The sequence below is a fragment of the Amphibalanus amphitrite genome, unplaced genomic scaffold (genome assembly GCF_019059575.1).
Source record: "Amphibalanus amphitrite isolate SeventyFive unplaced genomic scaffold, NRLGWU_Aamphi_draft 000731F_arrow, whole genome shotgun sequence".
NCBI classification, from domain to species: Eukaryota; Metazoa; Arthropoda; class Thecostraca; order Balanomorpha; family Balanidae; genus Amphibalanus; species Amphibalanus amphitrite.
In genome coordinates, this window is record NW_024882225.1 from 29,799 (window position 1) to 54,553 (window position 24,755).

General features: G+C 48.9%; 2 protein-coding genes across 5 annotated transcripts; both read left to right on the forward strand.

Annotated features, from left to right (window-relative positions):
* The first annotated feature begins 944 nt into the window (after positions 1 to 944).
* LOC122365328 lies at positions 945 to 10,031 on the forward strand. The gene is made up of 9 exons (XM_043336458.1): positions 945 to 1,245; positions 3,340 to 4,072; positions 4,451 to 4,560; positions 6,833 to 7,210; positions 7,650 to 7,744; positions 7,915 to 8,058; positions 8,365 to 8,662; positions 8,994 to 9,117; positions 9,597 to 10,031. Exons 1-9 carry the CDS (start codon positions 1,198 to 1,200, stop codon positions 9,632 to 9,634), a joined length of 1,968 nt encoding a protein of 655 aa, XP_043192393.1. The 5' UTR covers positions 945 to 1,197; the 3' UTR covers positions 9,635 to 10,031.
* A 6,643-nt stretch (positions 10,032 to 16,674) lies between these two features.
* Positions 16,675 to 23,501, forward strand: LOC122365329 (retinol dehydrogenase 12-like). Of its 4 annotated transcripts, none has more exons than XM_043336459.1 (2): positions 16,675 to 16,876; positions 21,688 to 23,501. In XM_043336459.1, exon 2 carries the CDS (start codon positions 21,705 to 21,707, stop codon positions 22,770 to 22,772), a length of 1,068 nt encoding a protein of 355 aa, XP_043192394.1. In that variant the 5' UTR covers positions 16,675 to 16,876; positions 21,688 to 21,704; the 3' UTR covers positions 22,773 to 23,501. The 4 variants fall into 4 exon arrangements, with proteins under 4 accessions (XP_043192394.1, XP_043192395.1, XP_043192396.1 ...); XM_043336460.1 differs by having other exon boundaries at positions 16,744 to 16,880; XM_043336461.1 differs by lacking the exon at positions 16,675 to 16,876 and adding an exon at positions 19,691 to 19,866.
* The last annotated feature ends 1,254 nt before the right edge of the window (positions 23,502 to 24,755 follow it).

Below are 24,755 nucleotides of genomic sequence, written 5' to 3' on the forward strand. Positions count from 1 at the left end.
GCAGACTACAGCAAAGACATCGATAGGAGATGTCAATTCAAACCATGAGGCAGAAAAACGTTCGCCAGTGCGGTTGGGTACCTAACTATTGATTATGACAAAGACGCCAGACACGGCAAAGAGGCTGGTCAAAGCAGAGAGGAAAGGTTCCCACGATAGAAACGCAGCCTAGGCAGCGCTAAAAGCAGATCATAGCAACCGGTACAGTACCAGTATAGTTTGTGGTTTATATCGGGAATTTGTGAGCTAATCTGCATCTTCCTAAGCATGGAAAGTCAAAGCAGCCGAGCGAGTTTCTATAACCTGGTTCTTAGCAAGGAAGCGTAGTAAAGCTTTCTGGAAAATGTTCTTTAAGCAAATTAAAACAGGGAACATGTATAATGCTGCCACACAACTATCTTAAGCGGATTAAGGTATTTCATTTATTTCATATTATCTGGCATGGAGGACACCTGTGACCTGACAAAACACCTGGATAGGTAGCATATCACGTTTCATGACGTGTTTCACGTCTGTTTCTTAATGTTTACGAAGGTGTCATACATGCAGGTAATAGACGTATTCCCGGAAAGCGAAAGTGAGTAGCAGTAAACATGACGTAAGCACTCTCGTAAGCCTATCAAAGGCTCATGAGTTGCACCGTTCGCTTGTTGCATCTACACGGCAGCCGATAGGAACAAGTGTTACACTGTGCTTTCCCGCGTTCATCGGGTTCATCTGTTGCCACTGCAGATCTGCAGCCGCCCCCTCGTGGTCTGACCGACCTCAGGTGACCGTCACGCTCAGTCCGGTTTGGCTCGGAGACCTCAGAAGACTCCTGCTGCCGACCTGCCGGCCGTCTGTCAGTTCAACTGACCGGCCGTCCGTTGGTCGCTAAATCTGACCGGTCTAAATCTCTGTGACAGGTCAGCCCGCCTGGAACCGGTCTGAGATAGCCGAACAGCGACTGTGCACTGGCCACCGCCGCGGAAGGCGCGGTGACACGCGGCACGTCGCGGTCGGTCACATCTGAGCGAGGGGCGGCACTCCGGCCGGTGCAGCGGGGGGGGGGGGGGGGTCGGAGGTGACCTGCCCGGTCCAACACACCGGCAGGGCAACCGGTTCACGGCCGGTCGATCCCGGCTGAAAACAGCGCAGCCGGAGAGACCGGCCCCATTGCATTGCGCGCGTACCGTGCGGCCGCCCGCCTCTCCGGAAATGGCCCCTCTGAGGAGCTGGCTGGCGCTGACACTTCTGGTCGCCCTGGTAAGTACCGAGCTGGGTGTGAGTCCTCCGCTCCCCTCCCCACCCCTGCGTCTACTAATTCCGGTAGATGTCCCGGCCAATCAGGAGCGAGCCGCGCCCCCGGGGCATCATAAACGAGATACCCGTGGTCAGCAGATCATCGGCGGTGGTCGGTAATCTTATAATCCGCATTGTTGTGTCGACTTTTCCGTGTCATGTGGTGACCCCTGAGTGGGTTTTCTGACCACCAGGTATTCTGGGGGCGGGTCGGGTCATAGGTGCGGGGCTGGGGTCAGCAGCAGGGTCGGGCTCTTATCTAATCGTGGATACCTCGTGCATTGCTGTGGCAGGTAATACCAAAGGTTTGAAACGGGCGATTCGATCACTTCCCAGTGCGTTGAGTGCAGTATTTCCGGGAACTATATAACACTTATAGAAATTACTTGCATAGGCGACTTTGTTCATTACCGAGGGTTAACTACCTAATAACTTGCAATGCATATCGCTGTATCTGTTTAATTTTCTTATTCAGAGCGCTTAATAGAAAAAAAGGCAATGGAAATTTGCATAATTAGAATTGAAGTTGCACGTAAGATTGCTGGCTAATTTTGTCCATTGCAAACAACTCCAGTGAAAGAAATCACTCACTTTATAGGTAGCGTCAAGTCGACCGCTGGACGAAGGAACGAGAACTAGGAATGAGGCCTTGATAACTAAGCTACGACTCACCGAACTGGAGATATATCGCTCCAGAAAAAATGTAATTGAATTTTTATCTTGTTCAATAGCCAGACTTACCAAGAAAACTTTGAATTTTAAGCCGACGACACGTACCTAGGAGTCGACGCCCCCCCCCCGCAATGCCATCCCAGATTTCTTCCTCAAATATCTCCTTACAATAAACAGGCAAATCAACCAAAAAATACAGCGGCACTATCAACACAGTTTCTACACATGCCGACAAAAAAAAAATCCGTAGAATATAATGGGCTATCCGAGGACGACGTCAGGTGGACGGAAAATGACGTCAGAGTGGCGTACGCTATTTTCGGCTAAAAAGTTTGCAGAGAGACTCCACAGCTCGAATTTAGATGACAGATAAAAATGTTTTAGACAAAAAAGATGGATCAATAGTAAGGTAAACAGTCAATTAACTCCCACTTTGGAACTAACAATGCTGATTTTCACCCGCCAAACTTGATAATATATCTTTTATAACAAAAATTGCTACAATCGTTAATGTTGAACAGACCATCGCTTGCTAATTACGACAAAAAATAACATCTATAACTAAAGTTCTTGGTATAAGTACCGCAAAGATGATCAAGTGATAAAAAGACAGGCTAAGAGTGGCATAAAGACACGGCAAAAGAACGGTTTTATTATTTGACCTTGTTTAACCTTAACTCGATCTGACCTTGACGTGACCTCAGTTTTAGCTGACCCGAAAGGTCAACAACCTCACCAATTAATGTGAATGCCATGGATAACATCAACCACCATGTTCATGTTATACGTAAATGTCAATACGACCAGAAATAATCTGTAACACTGCAAAACAATTTTTTATATTTTGACCTCTTGTGAGATGACTTTTTATCTGAGCTATGTATGTACATACTTGACCGATTTAGTTGCGGTACTTTTTGTAAGGTAGCTTCATTCCTTCTTCCAAGTTGGACTATTCTCGATACATGTGGGTGACCCCTTGTGCTCGTGCCATGCGTGCAAAACGAAGAGGTGTCAGTTTTGTAACAATTACGATGAATCGGTAACTACTCGATCGATTGCGCTGAAACTTGGCAGGTAGGTAGGCAGAGGTACCCACTAGGCAATGTATTAAGTATTTCCATGTGCCACAGTTGGGGTGCTGCTGCACGTGCGCACGTGCAGTGGTCGATTCTAGGTCTCGAGAACGGCTGAACCGATTGTGCTCAAATTTGGTACACGATTGGGGTTAGGTTAGTAGGGTGCCGTGCAAAAGTCAGTTGGGACCCAGTTGGCACGTGCGCACGTGCAGGGTGCCGCTTCCAGATCTCGAGATCGGCTGGGCGCGCGATAGCGTAAGCATAAAAAGTTACTAAGACGACTCTGATCGAGTCCATTTCATTTCAGATCGGATGTGAGGCAGCGCCGAGAGAGGAGGTCGCAAACACAGCGCCCTTGAAGGAGGGGGAACCCCAGGTGCAGCTGAGGGAGAGCAGCACAACTCCAAAGAATGAGACAGAGGAGGAAGAGGAAGAAGGGCCTGGGTTCACCGAGCGAGTCCCCAGCTCCTGGCTGAGGCCGGTGATTCCCGATGATGAGTTCGAGAGGCGCGCGTCACCACTCGTTCGAGACTCTCTGCTAGCCGAGGACCTGGACATGGCCGAGTTCTCTGGTGAAGGGGAGGATGCCCAAGGGGAGCCCTCTCAGAGTGAATCTCCACCGTCGTCGAGTGAAAACTTCCATAGCGAAGACGCACTTATTTTGAGTGCTGAAGCTCATAAGGATGCTACGCCGTCCGCGGACGGTTATTATATGAAGGCACCTTCCCACAGTCCTCTGGATTTGGATACTCCCTCCTCCACGTCTCCTCATACTCCTCAGGAGGTAGTTACTCCTTCCTCCGTGTCTCCTGAGGAGCAGGAGGTCACCGAGAGCCCCGGCGAGGAGGAGACTGCCACTCGGGCCATCCCGGAGGACTGGAAGCCCGACCTGCCGGCACCGGAGACGGAGGAGAACGCGGAGGATGAGGAGGGTTTCGTGGGTCGCGAGCCGCCGCCACCTCCCAGTGAGACCAAGCTGTGGGTCACCCCGGCCAAGCTGGCCTCGATGCCTGTCGTCCAGGTGGATAAGGACACTGACTGTGAGTAGATCCGTCTCTCTACCAGGACAGTAGCGTGCAGGACTCTTTGCAGCCTTTCGCTCTCACTTAAATTCCATAGGTTGGCCGTTAGGGTGCTGCTTTTTGGCTTATGTCCGCTTGGAAATCTGACATGCTTTACATGTTCAGACACACAGAAGGTTGAGCCAAGAAACGTTTATTGCCTTTTGGTCTCAGAAAGCCCGTTTTTAGAGCCTTAAGTTCGCAAAGTAATGTTATTTACGGATTTCTTGTGCTGCTATGCAACACATGTTGCGCAACCAATGCTTACATTGAATGCATTAAAAAATAAAGTTGCTTTAGATATCCATTTAGACGTACTTGTTCATAATAACCAACACCTTGATGCATGTTCATCAGTGGCCGACTTCGGGAAGTTCAGACTGGCGGACGGCGTCAAAGCAAAGTTTGCTTCACCAGAATTTCCGGACGAGTACCCACGCTACGTCTGGAACACATGGCAGTTCTTGGTGAGTTTGAACCATATTCAGCCATCAAGTACCACGTACCGTTTAACATTACCGCCGAAAAACTCATTTTCAAGTCTAATCTAAAACGCCCTGTTTTTTTTCTTATGGTGATGAGGATTACATTCCTGGATCAAACGATAAATGTAGGATACTACTACAACTTCCTGAAAGAATGACTGGTGCTTTTCCGACAAGTGCAGCTGCATCTTACTATAGCCAGAGCCCAGACTGAAATACAGACGCGCCTGCTGCCAGCCCAACACCAGTGTGCGATACCAGTATAACACCATGTAGAATATTGTAGAATATTGTTATCATTTATCATACACTGTAAAAAAAGTTTAGCACCATAGAGGTACTTTTCAATTGACTAATTTTCAGTACCCTAGCGGTGCTAGGCTAAGCATTTTATTCGTACTTAACTGAGATCTAGTTTAGTATCAAGGTGCTAATATAAGTACCCATATTTGTTTAGCACCCGTGTACTAAACGTAGTACCCTACACCTGCTAGACCAATTTTCAGTACCCTAGCGGTGCTAAACTTTAAAAGGTGCTAAGAATAGCATGCAGTTAGTACCTTCCGTACTCACATATGAACCGTTTTAGCGCTATTGTTACCCCACGACAAGTAGAATAATGCTAACGAAAGCATTGGGGCTGAAAGTAGAATATCTATACTAGTTAAAGCTGCTGCATGAAAAGTTCGCAAAAACTGCTTTCTTTAGCAGCACATACTTTCACTAGTTACTGCAAAAAGGACTAATCAATTACCAAAAGGGAAATTGTGATAAGGCCGAAAAGACGTGCAAAAAAGGTTATATCCTAGATAAGTGATAACTACAAGTCTCAATGATTGTGTTTTGCATTCTGCAATATTCCCGTGTAAGTGCATCTTTCAAGCATCCAACACATTATAAAATTAAAAAATAATAATGGAACATTTATTAACACTTCATATCATCTGCATGAAAAACAAATGTGAATATATACACAAACAAACGCACGGGAAATAACGAAAGGTCGCTCATATACCTGCACACTCGCAGTGACCGACGATTAACGCGAGATCGACTGGGGGAGGCGGGGGGGGGGGGTCGTTGAACCGACGTTCCGTTCATGGCCATAAGTTCGACCTCATCCACGACCAGACGGCGTTTAGTGATAGACGGAACCGGAGACCCCATGTTGTTGTCGTAGTTGTCCTCCATTGTAAGTGGTAGTCGACGGAAGAACTGACCAGGCCCCATGCCTGGAGCAAAAAAAAAAAACTGGATCAGTTCCAAGATTTTTGTTTTCTGTTGGGAGCTATTTTCGCAAACAACACAACTTTCCTTCAGATCAAGAAGCGCGATTTGCCAAAGTCGGAATATGAAGCACTTAAACAATATAAGATAATGTCAAAAGATACAACGTGTCAGACTCACCAAAGTCGATCAACGTCGGTGTCGGTGGCATGTGTCGGTGGCAAATGCTCAAGTACCACCCGGCCCCGGAGCACTTCACTTCACTTCACTGCACTGCTGCACTGCACTTCCCTCCACCTCACTGCCTCCCGGAGCAGGGGCACGCACTCCCATGCCACGCACGACGGATTCCACCGATAATAGCTGATTTAAGCTATCATTCCAGAGCTATCACTCGGTGGCATGTGCCCGGAGCACTTCACTTCACTTCATTTCACTTCATATACCGGAGCACGTGCACACACTCCCACCACGACCAACGGACTCCACTAAAATGGCGCAACACGTGGCCGGAAACAGCTGGCACGCGCATGCGCATATCGCTCTGCGCCGTCAAAACGTGCTAAAGGGCTGGTGATAAGACTCCCAGAGATTTGTAAAGCAGGGCTTAGCTACTTTCTTTGGCGCCAAATTCAAATTTGTTTCCTCTGTAAGCATGTCCGGTTCTATTGTGATACTAACGTAAGCACCATATTCAGCATTACCAACTTCTAAAACACTTAAAATGGTTCTAATTAGAAATCCAGCTTGAAAGAGCACTCACTGGTGGACTGGGTACTAGCAGAAGTAGACGTTAAGCTCAGTAGAAGAATAGGTGATCTAAACTTATAATATTTGATGGGAATGTTAGCTATCATTAGCACAGTATTAGCACCATGCTTCTTTGTAAATACGTCGTAGGGTTCTTTTGACGCTAAAAGGTGCTACGAATAGCAGCCGTTAGTACCCCAAATGCTAAACTTTTTTTACAGTGTAACACCATGTGTCTGACAGCCGTGTCTTTCACTCCCTCCGGTGGTGTCGACAGGCAGCCGAGGGCGGCGGACCGCTGCGTCTCAGCTGTGGCGTCGTCGACCTGGGTCTGGGCGACACGGTGCGGGTGCATCCCGAGGGCGGCGAGAACTTCACCTTCCACAGCTACGACTTCCGGATCGAGGTGTACGCGGCCAGCGCGATGCTGGTGGAGCTGCGCTCGGACCGCCAGGACAGCGGTCGTCTGCAGTGCACGGTCCGCGCCGGGCCGGTGGACGCCACGGAGGAGGCCGAGACGGTGGAGGAGGAGGTCGAGGAGTTCCCGGCCGACCTGAAGAAGGTCGACCTCAACTACGCCGAGTGCGGGAAGACCAAGTTCAGCACCAGGATTGTCGGGGGTACCGAGCCGCCCGCGCACGCTTTCCCCTGGCTCGTGAGTGCGGAGACGCTCAAAGGATGGGGAGAAAACGGGGCTAAAGGAGGGAATTACATGTTGACGGACAGAGACTTCTTTGCTAACAGTTTGCTGGGTAGACATGAGCGGGTTGTCAGAATATATTCAAGCTCACCGATCGGCACACGAAGAATGGGGTATAAGTCACGTTATTGGGTACGACTTGCTGCAGCCGCATTGTTTGGCCGTTGATAATACATATTTCGTCACTTCTTTCTAAGTGACAAAATTATAAAGTTCACCACATGTACAGAGTTTCTTTTTTATTTTTAAGACATGTTTAACTCATTTATTTCAGCACATTTCCTTTTTAGCTGCAAGGAAATTATTTCAAAACCATGAAATGCAGCAAACAGCTTGAAGATGAATCGTGGTGGCCCCTGATGTGCGGCTGAACATGCCCTGTGTGGTTTCTCAGGTTGCCTTGCAGACCCGTAAAAGAAAGAAGCAGTTCTGTGGAGGCACTATCATCAACGAGCGATTCATTCTGACAGCAGCGCACTGTGTGGATAGGTAAGTTGGTTGTTGGAAAATTGGACGTGGAGAATGGAAATAGGTACAATGAAGGCCATCATACTCATTTCTCTTATTGTCATGTTGTATGGATCATTTATCGATTTATTTGCTGTAGCGAAATTGACGAAGGAAGTGAGTTGATAGAGTTCTTGCTTATTTCGTTCCAGACGCAAGCCCACAGGATTGGCCATCGCAGTGGCGAAACATAAGCGCAGGGACGACCCGACGGAGAAGATCTTCAACGTCAAGAACATCAAAATACACGAGAAGTACAACAGGGCGACCCAGGATCGAGATATTGCCATAATTGAGTAAGTACTTACCTGCCAATCGGCGCATTGACACGTCATCCACAAACTATAGTCGATGGAGTAGCTAAACACCGACAGCTTGACTAGGTACTAGCAATCAACCAGATCATGAAGATCTCAAAGGCAACGACGGTCTCATGCTCCTTATGTTGCTGTTATTGCCTGCGTAAAGATTACTGTAGGTATAGTCTGTGCTCCTCCGTAATGACTGCAAGGGACAGGTGGGTGTTTGTCGGGTGCCGTCGCTATCGACAGCCCTCTGTTGATGGTAGGCTGACCAACTAATTATGTGTCCTCTGTCAACAGGTTGACCCGGTCACTGCGATCAATGATCGCCGACGAGAGGGGCTGGGTTCGCCCGATCTGTCTCCCGAGAAAGACGTGTCGGTCGGAAAACAACTGCTACACGGCTCGCTCTGCCATCCTGGCCGGCTGGGGCCTGCTCGACTCCACCTTTTTCGAGGGACCTGCCACCGTGCAGTACGTCAAGGTGCCCGTCCTGAGCAACAACCAGTGCCAGGAGAACTACGCCAAGGATCGGATCGGCATCACGAGGAGGATGGTGTGCGCCGGCTACCCGGACGGCGGCAAGGACAGCTGCCAGGTATGACCGATGACCGGACATGTTGCCATCATCAGGCGTAGAGTAAACGATGTAGGCTAAATAAATGTGAAGAAGCATGCCAAACATTATTACTGAACGACTTACTTCACACAACACTTCTTTAGAAATGGCGTGATATGGCTTCGTGAAAGGGATCGTTCATTACTTCTGAAATCCGTTTAACCTCCGAACTTCGATTTACGAGCTAACCATTGTCCTAACGAGCGTTGGCTCATCTCTGACGGCAGGGGCCAGGGCTACTTGTCATGATTCCTGATGCGTTCTCTCTCTGTGAACTATTCTGACGCGCGAGTCCGCTCTGCGCCGGTAGGGTGACAGCGGCGGCCCGATGGCGGTCGTCAGTGCCGATGAGGTCTACACACTGGCCGGTGTGGTTAGCTTCGGTAAAGGCTGTGCGCTGCCCGGCTACCCGGGAGTCTACGTTAGAGTGTCCGGTGAGTCGTTCGCAAGTCTCTACATACACTTAAACAACACTTCGATACAACAGATACATTTTTCCGACGCGTCTCCACACCAATTAAATTCTAGTCGAGAGTCTGACGATTCTAATGCCTGGCCTTCGGCAATTTTGTTCACGAATCTGTGGATGAGTTGCTGAGAAGCTAGCAAATATCAAGTAATTTTATATAGTCTCGTCAAAAAAAAGTACTTGCTCATCTTTTCGCCGCTTATAACATAGACCTAGACCTCTGTATGTGGCTCAGAAAAAGCATGATGTTCAAGGCTGAATTACGGTATAGCTTGTTGCATGTTTCACCGGTCACAATATAAAGTTCCTAGCAACGGCCGATAGAGGCGCTCAAGTGCGTTATCGGCCGCCCGACTCTCTTCGTCTGTCGTTGGAACGACCTTGCCGTTGAAAGGCTCGGCCATCCCTCCAAAACCTTAACGTCCCCGCCGTCTGTTTTCGCAGAGTTCACGGACTGGATCCGAGACAACACGCGGCTCTGAGTGCCGGTCCGGTCCCGGCGTTCGGCAGCGGCGCAAAATTCCAGAGACGATTGGGCCCGGGTCGAGAGCTGGCTAAATGTGGCGGCTGAAAACGCACGTCACTCAAGCTCGGCTCGGTGCAGTCCTCATTTCCGCTGGACTGGTGCTAGACTTTGAGTTGTTCCTGCAGCGAGCTGCGTGTGTGCTAAGTGCTAACTATAGACAATTTTAGCATGTTGTAGTTGTGCTAAGGTTGCTGCAAGAGAATTGGTTGTAAGATGCAGCAGAAGGTTGTGATGGTACTAGGCATTCAACATGTGATCACTAACATGGGCTTGTTTTTAGCAATACATGTACTCAACTGGTTTTATTATAATCAATCCCACAATTGTATGAAATGTATGTAATGCATCACTGTCAATTTAATAAGTGTTGGCTCGAAATGATTGAATCAGTCGATGACGATTGTTAACACTTTTTCAAACCATATGAAAGGACCTAAAATAAATATTTGGTGGTTCCTCTTCAGATGATTATCTTTACATGGGCGGCGGTGGTAGTGGCTCAAATACGATCCAAACACGAACGAGTCCGATACACTGTTACAAATAAAAAACAATAACAAACAAACAAATACTCAAAATGCATGGCGCTGATCGTAGAATGAACGTAAATATCTGAGCAATGTAACTTTTCTTATTCATGTAATGCCTATAAGCAATTATTGATAGATGCAAATCAGCAATGCAAGACTTACATAACTGCTGGCTCATTGTCAAGCTGTGTGGTTGGACAAAGCGGATGCTTCACTGCAATTAAAAATTAACCAGTGATAGCGCTACCTGAACTGGTAAATGATTTAAGTGCGTCCATTTTTAATCTTGATTACATAAGAATCTGAATATCACGCTCTGCTTATCCATGCTGGAATATGGCCATGATATTACAATTGCTGAGCTTTGTCGTTAATTGTGCCGACCATAGCAAAATACTAACCTGTTGCCTCAAGATTGCATGGGTCGTACAATTAGGTGGAAGCCGACATATACATTATTGTTATGCATTGACAGAAACGGTTGCTTTAAATCAGCGTCTAAAGGTCAACAACAGGCATATGTACTGTGTAGATTTTCATTCCTGACGTATTCCTGATGCACAGGGTCTTAGGTATAATCGTATGCATGTTAAATTGTTTACACTTCCGTCCACCTCGCTATTTGATGTTGGCGGTTCGTTGATTTGCTATAGAAAACCAAATCCATCTAAAAGTTAAAGTTTTTTTTTTTTGCAAAAACGTGGCATTTTCCTTCACTTCGTTGTCACGTTTATGACTAAATATATCAATACCAAGGAGTTTATTATATAATCAGAAGATCTATAATGTTCAAAGAAATAAACAATAAGCTTGTTAAATAGTTGTCAATTTGTTGACCACATATCATGGTAAGGTTAAATCCGGTCCCCTGAGATCGCAGACCTGCAAATTCACCAGGCTACTTGACGCCTGAGATTGGGGCTGGGCCGAAAGGCTTACATATAAGCCTTTCGGCACAGCCCCAATCTCACTGTACCAGACAGGAAAGCTTATTTCGACAAAACCGAGAATAGCTCAGATATGTATGATTGGTAGAGGCTGCTTGAAATCGTACGTGTGTTAAAAATACGCGGGATACTCCACGCAACAGACTGACTCTCTCCTTGGCTCAACTCAAGTTACACAAAAATTGGCAAAAGTTTTAACCCGGCAGGCGGTGGGCCTTCCGGCAACCTTCCGCGCGGTGGGGGGGGGGCATTTTTTTGCCCCCCCCCCCCGTATCTCCGAAACTACTGGACGGATCCGGAAAAATCAAACGGCGTTCGATAGCCCTGTCAAATTTGTCGAAGGAAACCAAATTTCATCGACCTCGGGGTCACCGATGACGTCACAGGTCAGGTCAAAGATGTTTCACCGTTGGGGCTTCTAGGGAAAGCGCTATAACACCGAGTAAAACGCATTTTGTCGAAAATCACCGATAGGGCGTCAGTTGTGTAGTACATATGTTGCTATTAGAGGTCACTGGTCATACCAGGTCAGGTCACAGGTCAGGTCACCAAAGGTCACCAAGGGTCCCAAGGGATGAACCCAACTTTATTAAAGGGACTATCCCACCTTTAACATGGGGTTTGAGTTGAGATAGCCAAGTTTGCGGCGAGGTTCAGAAACCCACTATCTTTCTAGGTTGCAACCCCCGCGGCCTCTTGGTGTTGAAGAAATTCGTTCCCTTCATTTGAAAATGGGCCTTGTACAAGGCCCTATCTTCAACATGGAGCGACCGTTAGTGTGACGTCACCTCGTTTAGTCATTCTGATTTAAATGGGTTTGTTCGTTGAAAAATCGCTTAAAACTTGGTCTGAACTTTGTTGTGGTGCCTACAGAGTAAAAAGAATCAGCTTTATGACAGTAATGTGGCCTGGGGAAGGAGGTAATTTTGGGCTGTGACGTCACATATTTGAAAGTTTGTGTTTGGAATATGGGAAGCCTAAGATGTTTACTGAAAAATAAATGCCAGAACCGTGTTCCTGGTCATGCAATCTATAAAGTCGGGCACAATTTAACTGGTTTTAACAACATTTTAGAAGGTGGGATAGTCCCTTTAATGTTGTGCGATGCATGTTTTATGGCAAATTTTCATTTCTAACTCAATGGTGTTGGTTATAAGACCATCAGGTACGTTTTAGGTCACTTTCTGGTGGAGGTCAGGTCAAGGTCAGTTGTCAATCCTTCATTTCAATATTCACTGGCAGGATCAATGGGGAGCATTTGGGCCACCCCCTCTCCCGCAGTGCCCGAAATATACTAAAATTTGCGGTATTCTGAGAATAAAACAAAACGAAAACAACTACTTATCAACAAAAGTTTGTTCGAAACTGCGCTACAATGCATATGGAATCGAAATACGATGAGATTTTTTTTAACCCTCGCCAGCACAAGTTCATGCAACACCCCCTAAGGTTTTCGCGAGTAACTCGTGTAAAAAGCGGCCAATCGCGACGACACTTTCAGTACCCTCGTATTGATCGATTTTACACCTACCCTGAAAATTTCATGACCCTGACCCAATTGACCTTTGACCTGTGACCTCTTTTCCGAGACCATGTTTGGCCGGAATCGCGATTCGGCGTATGTCGTCTCGCATTAGCCGCGCGTTTGAAAGCTTTTCGTGATTTCAAACGTTCAAACATGTGATTTGATGTTGCTCCCATGCATTAGGGTGGGTGTCAAGGTCACCTGAAGGTCAGGTCAGGTCATTGACCTTTGGTGACCTCGGTTCACTTTTTCGAGTTTTACATGTTTCTAGGCTAGTTTTTGGAGCTGATTTCGAATTTAGCAACCATTAGAACATTTACGAAGTAGTTTTGGTGCCTTCCCTTCGTAACATGTTACGAAGCTGTCAGAGGCGGTTGACACGTATTACGAATACCCGTCACGACCCCTACCGGTTGACCTGACCTGACCTGACCCGACCTGGTTTAAATGCTTAAAGACATCATCTCTGATCAAAACTAACACGACATTCGTGATCAGCACCCCGGAAACCCCATAGCAACCACACTTTACGACTTTCTAACAGGTCCCGATATTCCCGATTTCTGGGTCATTGACCTGACCTGGAAGGTCACCCGATGACCTAAGACCTTAAAATTGGGTATCATTGGCTTCCTCACGTGACGGGCAGCACGCTCGTTTTTTTTTCGCGAAGCTCTAGCTCCATCAGGGGCCAAACACGAGGGGGGTCGTACCCCCCCCCCCCTTGTGCCGTCGAAGGACTCAAAATGGCCTGTGCCGGCGAGGGTTAAATTCGGAGAAACTTTTTTGGGATATGCCCCCTCTCCGCAGCGCCCAAGACCTCCTTTCTGGATCCGCCAGTGCCGATGTTATGTATCTCACGCATTTGCCGCTACAGTCTATACAGGTTTGTGGCCTGCTGGACGGCAGTCAGTACCGTGCGCCGCGACATCTATATACGCTGACTTACGAGCAGTTGCAACATCAGCCGTGCCGCCAGCATCCTGGAGGCGTGCGCATCGCGTACAAAACGGGAAGCGTCCGTCCTAGCTCTCCAGTGTCCCTCCAAGCCAATTAAGATATCATTGCTCACACAACGTTATCCAATATGACGGTCACCCCTACCAGACAACCGGTGCATGGTGAGGGCAAGATCTCGTTTGACCTACAATACACCCGCCACATAGAGGGTGTATGAGGTGTAAAAGGTTACTGAGCCGCAGGGCGCCGACGGGCTGTCCCATCGGGACACTGCCATGAGCCATCCCATCCCAGCCCAGGTCTCTGCCGCTGCGGCGCACCGTTGGTGATCCAGATATGTTGTATGGTAAGTGTATGCATAAATGTATGATATATGTATGCATTCGTATGTACAGTCCAAGTCCAATGCCTCCAATCTCCACCCTATTATTTTAAGTTCCAATTCCCATGGGTACGGGCGGCTTTGTAGTGGTTATGTCAGACCCATCACCCGAATAGCTCACTCGCCCCTAAACGTGAGTAGCTTCTCAGAAGCAAACTCGCGTGCGGTGGGGTGACCGAAAGTGGTTAACGGAGCGGTTATCTATGGCAATCCATAGCATCCTTGGTCCCAAAATTGTCTCACAATAGACCGAAAGACTCAGAACAAGCCAAACAAAGAAAAACGAACAAACGAAATACGATAGAACAAAGTACGCCGAATTTTGTCGGAAACCAACTGGTAATTGGAAAAATCGTTAGGTATGTTTAGATTAGAACGGCGTTGAAACTTAACCTTCCAGGCGGTGGGGGGGCATTTTTTGCCCCCCCTTTAGTTTTTTCGATATATCTCGAGAACCGCTGCGCCGATCGTCACCAAACTTTCAGTACACTCCCGGGAGCAGCTAGCGCACATGGTGACCAAATTTTTTTTCCAAAGGCTATGATAGGTTGGCCGCTAATGACGTCAGAGTGACGTCATTTTTGCCATTTTCGACCCAAAAAAAGGTTTCGCGGGAAGAGCTGTCAGGCCTACAGCTTTAGAGATACATAAAACTGTTTCACACATAAAAGGTGTGGAATTAAAAGGGCTACAAAACTGCTATTTCGGTTTTTCGAATTTTTTGGATTTTGACCCCCAAAAATCAAAAAATAGATTTTTTGAATATAATAGCCAAAAAATCCAAAAACTTTTTTGAATTTCGAAAAAACCGGAATATATGTGATAGCCCTACCGCCTTCTACCTACATACCAAATTTGAGATCGATACCTCTTTTTTGGCCAAGTTATAGCGAAAAAACTGTTCAAAATTGATGACGTCAAATTTTCAAACTCAATTTTTAGCAATTCTAGACCTCGTAGCGCAAAACTAAGACTACCATTAGACTCCCCGTGACGAGCTGCATCGAATCGATACCCATTTTATGCAAAAATATCAACTTTAAAATTTGACCTTTTTTGACCTGACCTTGACCTGACCTCCACCAGAAAGTGACCTAAACCGTACCTGATGGTCTTATAACCAACACCATTGAGTTGGAAATGAAAAACTGGCCATAAAACATGCATCGCATAACCTTAGTAAAGTTGGGCTCATGTGGTGACCCTTGGTGACCTTTGGTGACCTGACCTGTGACCTGACCTGGTATGACCAGTGACCTCTAATAGCAACATATGTACTAAACAACTGACGCCTTATCGCTGATTTTCGACACAATGCGTTTTACTCGGTGTTATAGCGCTTTCCCTAGAAGCCCCGTGAACGGTGAAACATTTTATCTTTGACCTGACCTGTGACGTCATCGGTGACCCCGAGGTCAATGAAATTTGGTTTCCCTCGACAAATTTGACAGGGCTATCGAACGCCGTTTGAATTTTCCGGATCCGTCCAGTAGTTTCGGAGATACGGGGGGGGGGCAAAAAAGTGCCCCCCCCCCCCACCGCGCGGAAGGTGGCTGGTAGGCCCACCGCCTGCCGGGTTAACAACAGCTTTTGCTGATCAAGCAGCACCGAAAGTCAACCCGCTTCATTGAATCATGCAAACCTAGCACACGGCCCAAGATTTCGCTCTCTGAAATGTGTTCACCAGTCAAAACAATAGTGCATGCACATTGCACATTGCACATTGCACGATACACATAGTATGTTTGTTTGAAAGTTTGTTGGGTTAGGCCAGATCTGACCGGAAGGACATAATAAATAAGGGGTGCGGCAGCCCTCATGGTCATGCTCCGCCGAGGCCTGGTGCCCGTCTCGAAGTGGATATAAGTCATAAGCCCCCACCCTCGCGCCGCAAACGATCACCCACCGCACAGGAACATGCTCCAACGGGAGCTACTCGAGTCGGTGGAACGTGACCATTCAGCCAGAAGGGGGTTTGATGTGTTGGTAAGAATTTGTGGCTTAGTATGTTGCTGAGGGCATATCTTAGGGATCGGAGGGACGACACAATAGTCAATTGTTTAGTGCATCATAAGGGAAAGGGATTAGCTCCACACTCCACTGTACAGCGAACATGTAACCTAGCGAGTCGTCGCTAAACCTGCAAGTCATTCTCTGCCGTGCTGCCCGAACACTCTCGCACCCCAATACATGACACCCTGCAATGTTGGCAGTGAATGAAGACTGATTAGCGAGACGGGGTGAAAAGTGGGTGGGGCCGGTTAACTTGAGCCAGAGTCAAATTCCGTCCATGTCAGCACCTCACCACACCTCTACCCGTGTCTGCTGACCCCTCCCTGATACCGTGAGTCACGCTGGGTGAGCCGGCGGCCCAGGACGACCTTTGACCGCCGCCCGTCAGGCCCAGGCGGGCTGCGATAGGCCCATCGCCGACCGCGCAGACTGCCCAATCAGCACGCCGTGGGCTCAAGCGGCGTGCCTGCTTGCCGACAAGCGGCGCACGGCAGCTTGGCCAGTGGCGCTCTCAGGGCACACAAACATGGATACAACTTCTGCGGTGATGCCGATTATCTTCCGATCCTTCAAAGTAGAAGTTTAACCCCAAGAAACTACTATCCACTCGTTTCCTCCACCCCTGACCCGACCTCCCCAGTTTTTGTCCCTGGACGCGCCGCTGGGCGCCAGTGACGCGCCCTCTGTCGAGTGCCGGACGGACGGCAAGGGGCTGGGGCCGGCGGCGGCGGAGAGTGGGCGGCGGCGCAGCAGCGACGGCCGCGGTGGAAGGGTGCTGAGCTCAGCGACTGGAAAACGCAGAAACAGCGACAGAGAGGAGAAACTGGACCACCGTGTGGGGGTGAGTAAGTTCAAGGTCGTCCGCGCCCGAGCCGGTTGGTGCCGGCTACGCTCACGGGCGGAGAATTGTCATAATCCCAGGGGGTGCTTTTCTAGCACCTGGCGAATAGAATCGTCGAATTCTTGCGTAGAAACGCACATATTGGTTCGTTTTTCAGCAGCATCACTCTCCTCGCGACTTACGCAAAACAGTTTGTGTCGCAGACGTAATTTAAGCACCCCTGGAGCACTATTATATGATGACTTTTGAATTTCAGGGGGTGCTCGAGCACCCCCAAAACCCCTAATTCTCCACCCCTGGCTACGCTGCGCGGCCGGCCCTGCGTTACAAACCACGTGAGGATTGAGGCCCGCTGCCAAATGCCGGCCGGCATGAGCGGGTGGGGGAGGAAATGGGGAGGGGTCAGCACGGATATTGTCAGTCAAGCACCTGATTGGTTCCTCCTGCCTGAGGTCTGATTAACGATGATTATGTGCATTGTGTTAGATAACGCCTACGCTTTCAGTACGATTGTCCTTGTAGCATTAGCACTTAGCAGGCAAACCGAGCAGCGATACACCGCAATGGGTCGAAAACACGCGCCGTGTGTGTAAATATGTAACCAAGTCATGTCTGCACGCAATGTTATTCTCTACCAATCTGACCACGCCGTCTTCTTGGGTCCGCTACCGTACCCATTTTTCATGAGCACCCTCTCCCCCCCCCCAGGTTTTGGGTCATTCACCGTCTGTCGTGGAGCCTGTCAGACTGCCATGTGCCAACCGGGGGCTGGGTGGATGGGGGCTATTTTCGGCTCGGGGGCTCGACTTGGAACACTTGTCCGGTGTATATGGTTACAGCTGCGTTTACAGTGATGTAGGTGGGGTGGAGTGCACTCCTATCGGTAGCTCGGCCGCGCTGGATACGGAGCTTATCTGCAGTCAGCTGAGTCGGCCGGGCAGGATTTGTGTTTCTATGTCGGGGCTTAGAACGTCATAGCTATATGAACACAACAAACCTGGGTTACACTCTGTGATTCATTATTTTAACCCGCGCCCTGCTGGGGAGAGGGGGAGGTTGAACACTCAAATACCCCCTGCGGTTTTTCGCGATAGCTCAAAAATGGGCGCCGCCTTTTCGGCTCACCTCATCATGCATCTTTTCCGTGCAAATTTCATCATGCAAGTTTTAGACCAAGGTCATTCAAGGTCGGGTCACCAGGTCACGTCAAGTGACCTCACCTCCTAAAAAGTTGCAATGCCTGCCATAGCTACACCGAGTGACCGATCGCTTTGAAACTTAAAGAAATTGGGAAGAGGAACAAATGTACAAAAAGTATGTCTCGAAATTTGGATATTGGTGACCTAAGGTTAGGTCAATTTTGCGACCTCTCCATTACCTTTAAGTCAATGGGAGAAAATTCAAAGGCGCCTTTTTTGGACGAACGTCATTCTTATTACTTTCAAACACCGAATTACAAGATAACATGACACACTGAACTGGAAAATGGTACCTGTCACCCCTCGTTATGTCCCCGAGGTCATCTCAGGTCATCAATGGTATCTAACAGTTTTTGCTAATAACTTCTAATATAGGCATGCAATAGCGAGCGAAAGGTCTTAGACGTGTTTGGCTCGACGATACGGATCGACTGATATGCAACATCACCTTTTCTCGTCAGGTCATGACCTTGATCTGGGTCAAATTTTCAAAGTTGACCTTTCAAGGTCAACTTATAGTTCATTCGAGGCGTCTCGACGAGAGGAACACGATGCTGGCAAAAGTCATGTCGTAGCTGTATCGAGTCAAGAGTTATTGAAGAAAAAAACATGGTCCGTAAAAACAGCTATTTTTCAAGCCTTTGCCCTCTGGAGGCTAAACCGTTGGCCTAAGGTCAAATCTGAGGACACATTCCAGAAAGTAGGTTAAAAGGGCTATCGAATGCGTTTTCCGCGGCGCTGTAGCTCTCTTGGTTCCTGAATTCCTGAATTATGTGCCGGGTTTCGAAAAATGTTGGCTTTTCGAAAAAATGGCCTTTCGCTCGCTATTGCATGCCTCTATTAGAAGTTCTTAGCGAAAAACTGTTCGATACCATTGATGACCTGAGATGACCTCGGGGACATAGCGAGGGGTCACAGGTGCCATTTGCCGGTTCAGTGTGTCATGTTAACTTGTAATTCGGTGGTTGAAAGTAATAAGAATGACGTTCGTCCAAAAGAGGCGAAACGGTGAGGGGCGGAGGTCGCACCCCGTGTACGTAGAAAACCGGCGAAGGATAACAATAACATGGTTCCTTCGGCAAACCTGAAACCTACCGTTATATGTAGGTTTCACCAAGCCCGCGCCTCGCACCCCCAAAAAAGTTGCCACTTGTCCAGCCCGAGACCCACTTGAAGACCGCATTACGGCAACAACACAATGCAGCATTGTGCCGGCATGCCGATTACCCTGGACCCTGTCTGACGTCTGTGCTGGGCTTCGGAATCTCCGGAAATAGGAGTGCCTAAAATTCAACCGATGATGCATTGTGGGTAAATTTAACGTTCCCGTCTCATAGTTAAAAGTACAGATTCATACATAGATCTACGCAGATATACGTTTTTACCTTCGCCAGCAAATGATAACTCCGGAATTGTTTGATGTGTTCTGCCTCTATTTATAATGGATTTGTATTTATATTACTACAAGGGCTTAAATTTCAGGAAGAAAGATGTTCGTCATTGATAAATTAAACTCAGTACCTACAAATTTTCAACATATAAATCTTGATGAAGGGACATATATTGCGCAATTGCGACAAAACTAATTTGACGGTTTCGTGGTTTGGTTTACTTTGCGATGTGTGCAATGTGCATTGCGCCGTTCAGAAAAAAACTTGCGATCCATTCTTCTTGCCTTACGGTGTGAGCAGTGAGTGTTTAGCTATTTTATTGTTTTTAGTATTATTGGTGAGGTGTCACCAATAATAGGCATTTATTTCGAGCGTTCTAGTACAACCATTAAATATTTCTGTGAGTACAACCGTGCGTCGAATCGACGCACGGCACAAGATCGACGCCGTCGATCTTGTGTAGTTGCAGTTTCGTTAGGAACGGTGAACCTAGGTTTATCAAATTGTGATATCGCACGAACAAGCCAATAGAGACTAAGGTTCTCGAAACCGACATGGTTGCTACCATTTTTATTATCGGTCTCTCTCTCTCTCTCTCTCTCTCTCTCTCTCTCTCTCTCTCTCTCTCTCTCTCTCTCTCTCTCTCTCTCTCTCTCTCTCTCTCTCTCTCTCTCTCTCTCTCTCTCTCTCCCTCTCCCTCTCTCCCTCTCTCCCTCTCCCCTCTCCCCCCTCTCTCTCTCTCTCTCTCTCTCTCTCTCTCTCTCTCTCTCTCTCTCTCTCTCAAGCATTGTCTTTATAAATGCTCCGTCCCTCCGCATCTTTCTAAATTCTAATGAAAGTTTACTGAATCTATTTCGACTGTTTTTACGATTGACGTAAAAGTGATACCTAAGCCTCGTTTTACGTGGATTCTTTCCAAATTAATCATCTGCCACATTTAACGAGTACATCAAACGGCGATGACACCGTACATAGTACATACCCATTACCCAATTACCCACTGGCGGATATAGGGGCCTTTTTGGGGTATGTCCCCCCGCAGCGTCCAAGACCGCCTTAATTCTAGATCCGCCAGTGCGCAATGCACATACCTACATAGATATCGTTTTGCTTACAGAGGCTCACTGTAGCAATTTTGGGCACGACAAGGATACTCCGTTATTATTGCGAGTCTGAGTCCGAGCGCCGGGCGGTGAAGATTCCATATATCCTGCGGCGAAGGCCAAAATGGAAACATGATTCGTTTTTGTTTGCAGGTCACATCCATGTGCTCATAGGTATCTCATACGATGATACATGCATGGCATTGTGCTCAGCCGTTGCAGCATCTCAACTCTATGCCTATTGCTTACTCAGTATAAGTTGCCACACATCAACATGTTGGAATGCTCAAGTACGGCACTAAGTTCATGCAATGCAATCCGGTAATGTGATGCCAAGTGATTTTGTAAAGCTGATACTAACTGCGTAGCTCCCGACTGATCCAAGTTAAAGCCGTCGACGGTCTAGATCATTACAAGACTCGTTGATGGAGCTGAATATTTCACGACGCTGCTCCGTTAATTCACTTCAATCAAGCCGCAGACGACATTTCACACATTCATGTAATGACTGCTGGATCAATATCCATGTGTCGGACTTGTGGATGATCTTGAAGTGTCTGATGACCTGTCGTAACCGTTATCTCCCATCCAGTGCCCCCGCCCCCTTCCCGCTCCTCCACAGGCAGGAGTTCTCTCCCACCCAATGTCCCGCATAGGTGTATCTAATCTCGACCTTCCCTAATCCCTATCCACCTTCCCCATAGGTCTCAAACCCCCAATCCCTGTCCCTCAGTTATGCACAGGTGCTCACACTATGAATGCTCAGTCCTACCGCCTATGCTCAGTCGTTGACTCAGTCACTCAGTTATGCTCAGTCTATGTTTATGCTCAGTCCCTTTCCCTCCCATATGTTTGTCTGTGTCCTACCGCCTTCAGAGTTGCCAGCACTGCCCCTCCCATCCCCTTCTAGCCGACTGGACATTACCGCAGCTGACTTTTCTACACATATTTCAGTCCGCCAGTTTCTACCCCATCTGTTTTATCACGGCCTCTTTCAACCCTCCCCTCTCTCCACGTAAAGTTCGGACTCAATCACAGCCTCTAACACCCCCTCCCCCTCTCCCCGCAAATTTTGGACTCCATTTCAGCCTCTAACACCCCCTCCCCCATCTCCGCAGACATCTGAGCCGGCACCATGAGCAGCCTGGTCGAGAAGGTTCGCGAGGACTGGCAGGAGTTCAAACGCGAGGAGCCCGTGGCCATTTGGACCACCTACGTGACAGTGGTGGTGCTGGTATGGCTGCTGGCTCCCACTGCCCTCTACCTGGCCCTGACGGGCGTGCTCTACCTCGCTTGGAGACGGTGGATGATCGGAGCACGCTGCCGCAGTGTTGCTTCACTCGAGGGTAAGACAGCCGTGGTGACGGGCGCTAACGCTGGAATCGGCCGAGAGGTGGCGCTGGAACTGAGCCGGCGTGGCGCGCGTGTCATCATCGCTTCCCGAGATGTCAGCAAGAGTCGTCTGGCGGCGGCTGGTATTCGTTCCGAAACTGGTGGTGAAGTTATCGTTAAGCAGCTCGATCTGGCTTCACTAGCGTCTGTGCGCCAGTTTGCAGCCGAGATTGAGCGTACGGAGCCGAAGGTGCACATTCTGGTCAATAACGCCGGTATGCTGATGACGGAGAGACGGAAGACTGAGGACGGCCACGAGATGATGTTCCAGGTGAACTTCCTCGGCCCGCTGCTGCTCACCCACCTGCTGACTAAGAGGCTGGAGGAGAGTGCGCCGTCACGGATCGTGAACGTGTCGTCAATGGGTCACTGGTTCACCGACTTCGACATCAGTGATCTGGACGGCGAGCGGCGTCCGTTCGAGGTGTGGCGCCGCTACGGCACCTCCAAACTCTGCCAGATCCTGTGGACGCGCGAGTTGGCGCGGCGGCTCCGTCAGCGCAGCATCAGCGTGTTCTCTCTGCACCCGGGCGTGGTAAACACGGAGATCAGCCGCGAGCAGCGCGACCGCTGGTGGTACTCGGCAACTCTGCACGGCATCCTCTTCAGCTACGTGTTCCGCAGCGCCAAGATGGGCGCCCAGACGGCCGTCTACTGCGCCGTGGAGCCCGGTCTGGAGCACGAGTCGGGCGGCTACTTTGCCGACTGCGCTCCGGGCTGGAGCAGCGCTCAGGCCAAGGATGACAAGCTGGCTGCGCGGCTGTGTGAGGAAGCCGAGAGGATGCTCGACATCAAGCTGGTCTCGGCGTGAGGTGACGCCACCGTCGGTGCTGGTCTATCTAGATGGCAGCACCTGTACCTGCTCACGACGGCAGCTCTGTTCACAGTTGGGGAGCGAGATGGACACTGGACACAGGACAATTGCGTTATTTCTCGCAGATCAGCGGTTCAGAACAACGTGACTCACAAGTTACTGAGATTGCTGAGGTGATCACACATGCAAGGATCAAATGCATGTTATTGATTCTGAAAATCGTAGATCACCCTCATGATGTCCGTTATCCATGTGTTCGTACCTATGTGATTGTGCCTTTCCATGCTCGGATGAGACGTGAAGCGATTGAACAAACAATGTTTATCAAATGGACCTACCAAACAGGTATTTGTATGACACAATGTAATCTTCCTATCGCTTTCCATAGTGGGGGTCAAACATGATAATGACCCAATGTTGATACTAATTCCCCACTGGTGAACTCCATTCAGCGTTACCTTGCTCTAGAAGCATATAAGTATATTTAGAGGAAACTTGCTCACTGCTCACTTATGCCGGTACTAATGCGTCATATTCTCTCGCGTTGCATCAATCGATTGGTGTGCCATCAGAGGCTGGAACTGGCCTGACTTGACCCGTGTGCCTAACTCTCCTCGAGACGGCGAGAATCGATAATTGATAAGCATTTAATGTTACAGCTTACGTTATGTGATCACTTGTAGTCAAATGAACCCCGCGGTTTCACAAATAAACGATTATATAATACGCCAAACGTTTCCCACGTGACAACGAAAACATGATTGACAAACCTGCCTCGATGTACGTATTTAACCAATGAAAGATATTTCCAGATATTTAAGACCAGACACTGAGTCAGTTATCTGCATCTACACCTCACAGCTTCTCCTGTGTGTAGGTGTAACTGTTGTATCATCAGTAAACCTCTGTGGTCCTGAGGGCACCCACCAAGACCCACCCGTTCTATTTCTGCTGTGCGATGGAATTTGCCGTGTCAGTGGATTTCTGACAGGAAGAGACGCCGAGCGTCATCGGAGGCGACGGCGACCCGCCGACTGACGCCGAGGGGGGGGGGGGACTGCGACCCGCCGACTGACGCGCTAGGGGGGGGGGGACTGACGCGCTAAGGGGGGGGGGGGGCTGCGACCCGCGGACTGACGCGCTAGGGGGATCTCTGGCGACCCGCCGCGCCGGTGGGGGGGGGAGGGTTCAGAGGGAGGTCAGAATGGGGGGGGGGGTGAGGCATAGCTCGATGGCAGAGCAGCGGATAGGACGAGGAGATATCTGCAGATGCACACTGGATATCATTGGAGAAGAGATGAGAGTCAGTGCACCAAACGCATGTTGGATGGGCTGAGAGCAAGAGAGGGATAAGGGGAGGGGGGCGGACAGGGACGGTCTGTGCGGGGGTGGAACTGCCGTCAGGACGAGGAGACGGCGATTCGAACCGATATGCAAAACCGTATCCGAAACAGGCAGCGCGCTTAAAAGGTTTGCTTTGCTCAGTCAAGAACTTAAAATTGCGGCGTTATACCATGTTTCGGGACTGATCGAGCCAGAGATTTGCGGTAAAAGCGAGCGTGTTGCCCGTGGCGAGAGAAAGGTTCCTTTTTAGAGAAAGGTCCCTGCTTGTAATAAGTTCACAGGCGATTTGCTAAGCTTTTAACTAGGTAAAACTGGATCTTAAGTTACCTCCAGTCCGTTCACGAATATTGGAAATAAAATAGAAATATGCATACGACAGGGCTGACGAGGCGTCGCACGTCATCCCGCGCTCGGACCAGGGCGGTGCTGTCAGGTCCCGGAGGCGATCGGGGAGGGCAGATCTGGGCGGAGGCTTTGGTCGCAGGCGAGACGGTCCTCTAATGTCAGCAGATTCCCCGAATAATTGGCGATGACTCAGGTCCTGAGGATGGCGGCTCGCGATGGCCAGCGAAATAACGAGGTCGGTTATCGCCCACTCGGAATGTGAAGTAGCGCTGAAAGTGACAGAGATATAAT

What these genes read in the sequence shown, in the direction of transcription:
- LOC122365328 (XM_043336458.1), top strand. Translation starts at nt 1,198, where the DNA reads ATGGCCCCTCTGAGGAGCTGGCTGGCGCTGACACTTCTGGTCGCCCTG. An exon ending in GGTGGATAAGGACACTGACT is followed by an intron (nt 4,073 to 4,450) that starts GTGAGTAGATCC and finishes CATGTTCATCAG; the next exon opens with TGGCCGACTTCGGGAAGTTC. An exon ending in CGAGATATTGCCATAATTGA is followed by an intron (nt 8,059 to 8,364) that starts GTAAGTACTTAC and finishes CTCTGTCAACAG; the next exon opens with GTTGACCCGGTCACTGCGAT.
- LOC122365329 (XM_043336459.1), top strand. Translation starts at nt 21,705, where the DNA reads ATGAGCAGCCTGGTCGAGAAGGTTCGCGAGGACTGGCAGGAGTTCAAA.